The following is a 10,154-nucleotide window of genomic DNA, read 5'->3' on the forward strand; positions in this document are numbered from 1 at the left end:
AACTCGTGTATTAATCGAAAAACAGGTGAATAGAAAAAGATAAATTACATTATTTATTCTTTATGTTTTAGGGTAGTGAGATTTTCGAACTAAGACGTGTTTCGGATTTATTTAGCTTTTTAAACTTAAAACACTTACTAGGCGAGTATTTGAAAAAAAAAATAGAAGTACACAATGTATGTTCGTTCTTTGATATGACACGGCTTTATCAATACAAGGATCTTGAAGTCGAATGAATCAACTTTATTGATATCCATGCTTTGGATGTAATGCAAACAGATGATTTTCTTTCTTTGTCATCAGTAATGAGTTTTTTTTTTAATAAAAAAATGGCATTGTTAATGTTAATTGAAAAGTTGAGAAACAATTTTTGCTTTTAGGAAGCTCTTCATGAAATCTTAAAACGTGACTCGTTTTGTGCTAATGAATTAGTTATATTCCGTATGGTTTGTCGCTGGATCAATGAGAACCAAATCGACGTGGATCCTGATACTAAAATCAGAGTTTTATCGGCCGTCAGGTATCCGTTAATGAGTGATGAAGAACTGTCCGAGGCTAGGAAATCACAAGTGGACAGTACAGTTTCTAATGTCATACAATTTAAAAACACGTGGTCACCAGATGAGCCTAAACTTCGCGGACAACTAAGTATGCTTGCTGTACACATCAATTTGTAATTCGCTAATTATGTTGGTTTCAATTATTTCATTTTTTAGAACCCGATGTGAATCTTATTAATGAGTCTCAGAGTTATCCTCCAATCCGTGGCAATGATGGCGGTACTTATATGTTAACGTTGGACCATCCTTCATTTATAAACTATATTGAATTATTGTTATCAGATGGAATTGCCACGAATCCAAAGTATGTTTTGAATTTATAAATATTTTAAATTAAAATGGCTATTTTATATAAATAAAATGTGTTTGAATAATTATTCAAAACATACGTAACTAATGAACTGATTAATAATTGATTTTCGTTTATGTACAACTATTTTATTTTATGAGCATTTGATTTAATTTTAGGTAAACCAAACAAATTTATCAATTTAGTTCTTAATAAATAATAATTGTACAATGTTGTCTATAACTTGTTTTTATTATTCTACAGCTCTGTTCCCATTATTTAGTTTTCTATACTATTTTACAAATAACTACTCTACAAGTTATTCGAATTGTTTGATAATTTAGGTTTTACTCTTATTACATTGAAGTTTCACTCGATGAGCGCCAATGGATAAATGTTTTAGATCACTCAAATTATAATTGTCGATCAATTCAAAAATTGTGGATTCATCCACGCATGGTTCGGTATATACGCTTCGTTGGAACCAAAAGAACCTCCCATGTGCTTTTTAAAATTAGGGATGTCAGTTACAATAAACGCGAAATGCACATGGTGGAAATCGAAAATGGATTAGTCGGTAAGAAAACCAACGGAGTGACTAATTTTTTTAATACAAAAATATGCTTATTTATGTATAAATACATATTTGTTTAATTTATTTATTTTAATCAAGCTCCTAAGCACATGTATAATGTCGCTTCAAGATATATGAATGCGTCTGTAATCAAAAGTACAAATAGTGTCAGTGATTGCTCGCTATTAGATCACTACTGTGAAAGCTCGTCTAGGTTTGAAGAATACACATGGCATTGGATGGGATCGAGTTCTATAGTGGTTCACCTTGTACAACCGTATATACTTAGTTCAATAAGGTAATAGTATAAATATCTTGCAATTTTTATAGCACTATTTATTTATAGTACTTTTTAATGTACTATGCTGACCAGGCTAACATATAACTTCTTTTGACAATTTTTTTTTTATCATTTCCGGTATTTGGAATGAATTCTTTAATTCATACACTATCTAAAAATAATTTCCCTTTAAATTGTTCAATCAAACTCTGCAAGACGTGTTTCTTATTTCCTTTACAGAGCCTAAGACTCCAACTAGTGCAAAACATCTCTTTATTAGAATCTTACTTAATTAAATTGTATGTCTTTTCGAAGATCCTAATTTATTTCTCAGGATTGCACTCATTGCCTCAATTTGTATTATTGCATTTGTACTAGCTAAACTTATCAATACAGTATAAATTCTTGTTTATTTTTATATTTTAAAACTGGACTGTAGTTCATTAAAACAATTAGCAAATAGATAACATTAAAAAAAATAACAAAATTTAAATCATTTTGATTCTAATTTTAATTAGAACATTTACAGGATATTTATAGCATAAATAAGATATTGGCCGCAGTATCTGTTATTCGTGACTTTTATTAATTACTAGCTGTACCTGCATGGCGTTGCCCGTGCCATCTTGTAGTATAATATTGCGAAGTTTTTCAAGCAAGATATACAATTATTTATTTATACCAAATTACAATTATAACATATTATGCTCTAATTTATAACTCGTTTATCCCGTTTACATCGAAAAATGAATAATTGATGACTCGTACGGCGTTGCCTGTGAAAAGAATTGCAAGTTAAATACCCTCCCAACATTCAAGTTTTTTTTGGTTTTTTTAAGTTTAACTTATAAAAGATAATATCAGTAACATAAGATAGGGCTATTGTTCTTATCATACCTAATCATCATTCATCATCATACTGTAAAATTTGTTTTAAACTTTTGTAAGCAACTTTTAAAAAAAAAAAATAAGATTTTAACTTTGATTTTAATTTTTTTTAAACACATTAATTATATATTTCATATTTTATCATAGTGATTGCTTCTAACTCACGTTAAAGGATAGTCGTCTTATAATGTAAGCATGCATTAAGAATGGATTGTTAGAACTTCCACACTTTAGGATGTAAAATAGGGGGAGAAAATTTGAATTATTAATCAACGTTAAGGCCAAACTATAATAACTAGAGACTTATATCTCTAGTTATTATATGATTTTATGTCTCTTTAGTTTTTCCTTGACATTATAATATTAAAATTTAATCCATGAAAACTTTTCGGAATACATTTTTTAAATGATAATAAAAAAAAAACGCATCAAAATCCACCGTTTTCTTTTTGAGTTCTGCAAGCTGAATTTTTATAAATATATATATAGATATTGAACTAAGACAATATTATTATTGCCACAATTGCCAGGATGCTGCTTTGGGGTGGCAATGACCAAGCCTACGGTTACAAAATTGAAGCCTCTGTTGATAATGAATATTGGGAAATCCTTGTAGACAAATCTGAGGAGCTGGCACGATCTTGGCAGGTGTTGGACTTTGATGCCAGGTTGATACTGTACATTCGTATTACTGGCTTTCGCAATTCAGTAGGCAAAGTTAGTACAATTGATATATGTATTTTTTTTTTAAAACTTTTTTATAACTCTTTTTTGCTGTAGGATTTTCGCTGTGTGTATTTGGAGGCACCAGCTCGAGCTCAAGTCACTTAACACATTCAAAATATAATTATAGTTTTGGTTATTTTTGCGCTTACCAAGATTGAAAGTTATCAAGTACCTATCTATTTATTAAATATTTTACTGTTATGTTACTTGTATTCACTTAAAATGAAACATTTCGTTTGATTTTATGATTGATAATAAATGTAAGACTTTTTGCAAACTTTTAATTGTGTTTATTCTTGTTTTGTCCTTGTCGAGTCTTGCTAGATTTTAGGAATTTCTGAATAATCATTATTATTTAGATTTAGTTGTAAAGACTCAGAACTTTATTATTGACAGCTAAAACTTTGTTACATATATAAAAGCAATTTTTAAAATCTTTATATTATACTCTTAATATTATATCGTATTATAGAGAAAATACAAAATAAAGTCCTTAAATTTATTTGCTTTATATTCAAAATAAAACCCTTCATTCTGTGTATGAAAATTTTCTTAGTATCTTAAAAATGGAATCCTTAAATTCACGTAGTCGCTGCATGCTGAACTCGTCTTTTTATGTTTCTTAATAATGAAATTGCTGATTCTTTTCTTCTTAGCCTAATAAACTTTAAAGTAAACAATCATAATGTTCGGAACAACCAATTATTTATTATGCATCATTTACCTCAGAACTACAATATGCCAAATCATCCAATAAAATATAATTTATGTCTCTTGCGATAAATTAGCCAAAAATTCCCTGTTTATGTGATTTATATTCTCTTTATTGTTTTTATATAAAACTATTTTCTATATTGTATTCAGTTATATTCTTATAGTGTTCTCTATTTTTATGTTTCAGTTATTATTTATATATTTGTGGTACTACTGCTACTATTATATTGTATTTATATTGCACATTCGTCCGTATAATTAAATGAAATACATTAAATAATACGTGGAATTTATGGGATTTAGCCAAACTGGATTTCATTCTATGTCACATAATTCCATAACTGCCAGTGCTTTAGTAGTGTTTGCTTTTAAGGCTTTACTTATAAATACTGATGTCCCTAAGACTTTTTCGTTAACGCTAAAAATTCATTTTTGTCAATCGTTTACTATGAGATCTTGCAAGAAGGCTGTGGTAAATTCAACAAGTAATTGATTCATGTCGTTTACCATTATTTTCAGTTCTTCAAGTCGATCCAAATCTAAATCCGTTCTGAATCGATCCGTAAAACACACAGTATAAATATAAAGAATAGTATATACAGCGTACGTTACAGTTATAACAATGTCCGTAATAGAGTGATAATCCAACACCTTAATACTATGGCTTATATGTGATATAATCTAGGTCATAAATGAAATTGGTCCTTGTATTAAACAACTTTTAAATATTACATAAAGATTTCTATTTTGTTCGCATATACTACCATATAAGGTTATACTATTTTTATTACTTAGGTATAACATACTTATATTCCATGACCCAAATACATAATATTAGTTATATTCAATATAATTCGTGTTCGTTTTTTGTGAAGCCCACATATATCGTTTTAAAATAGTTGAATGAGAGGATTGATGTCGAATTCAAGACGATACTCTCTTTGCTCACTAAGTTAGAGCGATTTTAGTTTTTCTCAGTGTTATGCAAAAGGGTCTTCAGGGTAAGAAAACGTGCTATTGCAACAACATCTTACCGTTTACTCTAACATTTTAGCGGCAAAATCATTATTTAAATTGTTTTCTAAGATATTTAAATTAGATATCGCCACACGCTTTAAAACAGCCAAATAAGGTTCATCATAAATTGGTATGCATCTCTATAAAATTGTCATTGATTGCTTCGAGTCCAATACATTTCCTCAGGCACGGTAAAAAGTGGATTTGGTTGTAATAAAGAAAAGACCAGCCAAGGACCCTAATTTCCCGAAATCGTACTGGCCAATCTTTTTTTTTTTTTTTGTTAGCTTTTACCAAAAAGTATTACGGCTCGACATCGATAGATATTATTACAATTAATGTTCTTAATAAAATAAAAAGAGAAAATACATTAATTTGACTGAATAAAAATGAGAAAAAAAACAATTCTTAGATAACGAATGGTTTATTATTTTGTAGACTGACAGTTAATACCTGCAGAGTGGAAGTTAAAAGAGAAATCAATGGATTGATAATCGCTCTAAATTCTTCTAGAAACGTTGGCATCGGCGATCGGGAGAGACGTTGTTTGAACGATATTGACATTTCCAACAATTGATGCATATGAACGGGCCTGTGATGACGATGATTGAATTAGTGTATGCGCGGTAGAGAGTGAGATCAGTAATGGAAATTGAGTAGCAAGTTCACTGTTTGTTTTGGGTTTTTTTCGATTAAGGTCTCCAATGGTTTTCGATTTTCTTATAGTTACGAATTTTTTATAGATTTTACATGTAGTTCGCCGTATGGACTTCGTTGCAAAGGGCACGAATTTGGCTGTTGATTCTCGAGATTTTTGACATTCTGTTGAAGAATGGTTTCTCTCACATTTTACGCAACGTGGTTGATGAGAACAAAAATGTTTGGTATGAAAGTAAGATTGACAATGCACTGAGGAATAGTGTTATGCTTTCGTGGTTTTTCAATCTTAACACGTGTACTTAGATAAGATGAAATATTCAATATCTTTGTGTTGTAATCAGATAGTTCTAAATCAATTCTCCAAAGAGGAAGTGGGAGTTTTGTCCTTGGGCTTAAAATATTGGTAACACGTATGACTGTGTGACCGTGTTGCTTTAAAGCAGTAGATATGTCATTTACGAGAGTTGAGTGATGTAAATGTCTTATAATTATGCTAAAGGGTTTGTTTGATTTTGGCAAATATGTATGAAAATTATATTTTCAATTATGATCTTCTAAATTTCCCCTTGTGACAATCAGGTGAGATTTCGTAGACTTAAATGAAAACTTACCTAGTCCAATCGAGACCAAGTCTTTGTGCAATGTTGAAAAATGTGTATCATTATTTATGAATAATGCAGGCGGACGATGTGCGTTAATAGTTTGTTTGATATTGTCGTTCGATGCTGTTTCGAACATAATCGTGTCATGTTCTGTACCTTCTTCCGAAAGCACGTTATATTTATTTGGTGAAGAAAATACGCTTACTTACCGGTATTGGCGTGCCCACACCGTTTAGTACCTATTGTGACTCGGTGGGGTGAGAAAAACGGACACTCTTGCAAAAGTATGTTTACAAGGCTCGCTCTTTGGGCCGGTTCTATGGTCAATCACCATAGAAGATCTTCTTCTTTCTGAGCTACCCTCGCACGCAAGAATACAAGCTTACGCTGATGACGCAGCTTTTTTGGTAGCCAAAAGGACTTGCCATCTTATTGTTGACAGAATAGAGGAAGTTCTCAAAATAGTGTATCAATGGGGCCTTACAAGAGGACTTAGTTTTTCTACACAAAAGTCCACTGTGGTTTTTCTCGTTGGCCCCGGACTTAATCAATGAATAGTTATTAGATGATAAAAGATCAGGGCATTAAGTATAAAAAAATGAAGAGGAAAACTTTGTTGATTAAAAAATAAATATTTAGCTGACTGTTCATTATACATCGGTTGTACAATTCATACCTTTATAAGACTGAATAAAGTTAAAATATTATTATGAATAACTTATAGTAAAACCATATCAATAAAATTACTTCAAACATGGCATACTGTTTATGTTAGTGTTGTAACGTAAGCCACGGGGTAGGACGATTATTAGGGTAAAAGTCAGTAATTACACAACGTATCGGCGGATTTTCTGTTTGTATTTTAATGTAACACACAAATACACGAATAAAACAAGATTTTCTGATAATACACAATTTACATTTAATTAAGATGTTCTCAAAAACATAGATACTCTGGAAACATAGATGCTCTGTAAAACAGATACTCTGTGTGACACGATTCACTGACGGTAGTTACACGACTAATCCCCGTTGGTGGTGGGCACGGCCCGAGCCGTCTGGCTAGGGCGAAATCCCTAAGTCAGCAAATTCCATTCGACTCGGCCGTGGCCAACACCAATTCCTGATGTTCTTATTCTAACAGAAATTATTTACACATACATAAAAAACATATTATAATAATATGCCCAAGACAGGGGTTCGTAACACTCCCCACCCTAAATGAGACATAGGGGCCACATGGTCACTACTGTCTCACTAGAGCATTGAATTATACAATTCAAAAAGGATGGTCTGCGATTTCGGATTGAGGCTCCGCGATTTTCGGTACATATACATGGATTACCCGATTTTTACATTTAACTGTAACTATAATTATAGCTATACATAGTATAAAAATACATGAATATACAATATATATATGATGACCTAAGGTAACAATGAAGACAGAATCGTCTGGTAGCTTATCTAAGTTGTCTAAGTTAAGAGATTCTTTACTGATTTGACAAAGGTCATTGGACACGCGTACATGATTGAGGCTCTGTGGTTGTACAAGATTTAGGGTTGTCAGTATTGTAGGTGGTATACCAAAAGAAATAGATTCTGGAATAACATCGAGAGTCTGATTGATAAATTCATTACGGGTAGGTAACAATATTGCATTTTCCGTATGTATAGTACATGATGGGGATATCATTATTCGACCAATACCTGTTATATAAAATTGAAATGTGCGCAAAGGATATTTACAATTTAAGGTGATAAGTTCAGATCGCGTACAATATATCCAAGAATCTGATTGTGATAACCGGTTCCAAATTGTAAAATCAAAAGATATGTATTTAATATTACAAGAGTTAGGGATGGTTTGTGGAGATTTTAGTAATAATATTTCACATAATTTGGATGATGCTTTGTGGTTAATTGGCAGGTTGCCCTTACATAATGTATACGGTTGTAAAACTAGACATGCTTCACGCTGAGCGGTGTTTAAAGTAAAATAGAATTCGCTATCGTCGCTTAACGCTATGTAGTCAGCAGTAGGTGAGATAAGTATAGCATTATTATTAATTACATAATGTGGTAAGGGAACAGGTCGATAAAGAGTATATTCGTCAATCGTCGCTATTGGAAAAGTGAGTGAAAACAGAAGGAATTTATCCTTTGTTAGGACCGTTGTAGTCGAGATTTGGAAATATTTCGGGATGTTCTGTTTACTAGGCGTTAGAGGTAATTGAGTACCTGTCGGAAGGGTTAGTTGGATTTCACGAAGTTCGCGTAATAATTTGGACGGTGGTAGAACTGTGCTATGTATTCTGCCATGCATAGCAGAGTTGAGAATTGCAATAAGTGATTGAGTTTCATACGCATATTGATTCAGGAGTATTGTAAATAAAAGTGATTGTTCTATCAATGTAGTTTTAGTTAACAAGATGTTCACTGTTTGCATAGATTTCTGGACTTGGCTACTGAGGATTTTGATGTTAGTCTCGATTTTATTCTGATGCGCAGAGAGATCACTAGCTTTTCTAGTAATCTCTGATGTAGATGTCTGTAACAGACGGATTTTGTTGTTAGTCAAGTCCGTATCTACAACTTTAGTTTTAACGAATTCGATAATTTTCTGGAAGATGGACTCAGTATTGAATAATGGATTACTACCAAAAAGAATTTCCGCTCCTTTTGTAATAATATTTTTTCTTACTCTTTTGTGAGTGCCTGAGGTATTTAGACCCAATCCTAACCAAATACTATCATGGTTTGCTTCAATTTCGAAAAGATACGGCAAAGTGGCTTGTTCAAATTGTTGACAAGCTTGCGAGAATTCGGACATACTGAGTTTTTGCTTTAAATTGCTGCAAACTTGAGTAGTTTCGTTATACCATGAGGATAACATCTGGAATTTCGATTCATAAGATGAAAGATCAACGAATGTTATTAAAGACCAATCGAAATTTGAGAGTCTGGATTTTGATTGATATTCATAATACATTCCTGTATGGTTTGGAAATGATATTTTGTTAGCTAGGACGGCTGGAAATGATTCTTGAAGTTCAGCGTATACTGGTATCCTGAGAGAAAGAGAAAATAATCGTCTTATGAGTAATGTAATTTAACAAGATTTCGATGTACAATTTGACGTTTGCCCCTCCGCTTAATTGCTATATTAACATTATTGTCTAAGAGTTCCAGGACCTCATACGGTCCATGCCAAAGCGGGCTGAGTTTGTTTTGTGTTCCCGACGCTTTCATATAAACTTTGTCGCCTACACTGAGGTTCTGTTGGGAAACGCCTCGGTCATAAGACTGTTTGGACTTTTCTTTCGATTTAAGGAGACGATCTCGGGCAACAGCATGCGCTTCTTGCATTTGTCGTTTGAGTTCGAACTGATAATCATTATACTTATACTGAGGTTCTGGATTCTTTGTAAAAGACGTAGGTATACTGATTTTTCGACCGTAAACTAATTCGTACGGTTGAAAACCTGTTGAGCTGTGAACGGTTGCATTGTACATGAACATGGCGTGTGGCACTAAGGTGTCCCACGTGAGATGGTCTTTGTCAACAAAGTTTCGCAAGTATTCTCCTAAAGTTTTATGACTACGTTCTAAAGCTCCGTTGCTTTGTGGATGATACGGACTGGTTGATGTCTTCTTGATTTTAAGCGTCTTACAAACTTCAGAAAAAACATTGCTTAAGAATTCGGTGCCACAATCTGTGACCAAACTTTGAGGTAAACCATGCAGACAAACAAATTGAGTAACGAACTGATGAGCAACCGTAGCGGCTTCATGGTTCTCTACGGGGACAGCCCAAGAGAATTTTGTTAAATCGTCTTGTAGT

General features: G+C 32.5%; 1 protein-coding gene across 1 annotated transcript; it reads right to left on the bottom strand.

The window, feature by feature from the left end:
• Positions 1-6,988: 6,988 nt before the first annotated feature.
• On the bottom strand, positions 6,989-9,676 carry LOC126840081 (uncharacterized). The gene is made up of 2 exons (XM_050575566.1): positions 8,162-9,676; positions 6,989-6,996 (listed from the first exon to the last, which is right to left on the bottom strand). Exons 1-2 carry the CDS (start codon positions 9,300-9,302, stop codon positions 6,989-6,991), a joined length of 1,149 nt encoding a protein of 382 aa, XP_050431523.1. The 5' UTR covers positions 9,303-9,676.
• Between the last annotated feature and the right edge of the window lie 478 nt (positions 9,677-10,154).

The sequence above is a fragment of the Adelges cooleyi genome, unplaced genomic scaffold (genome assembly GCF_023614345.1).
Source record: "Adelges cooleyi isolate 19-005CV unplaced genomic scaffold, UGA_ACOO_1.1 ACOO_flye_CR_arks_rails_tigmint_CR_PRNA_340, whole genome shotgun sequence".
Lineage (NCBI taxonomy): Eukaryota > Metazoa > Arthropoda > Insecta > Hemiptera > Adelgidae > Adelges > Adelges cooleyi.

Coding starts and splice junctions, on each gene's coding strand:
- LOC126840081 (XM_050575566.1), bottom strand. CDS start 9,302: ATGTATTATGAATATCAATCAAAATCCAGACTCTCAAATTTCGATTGG.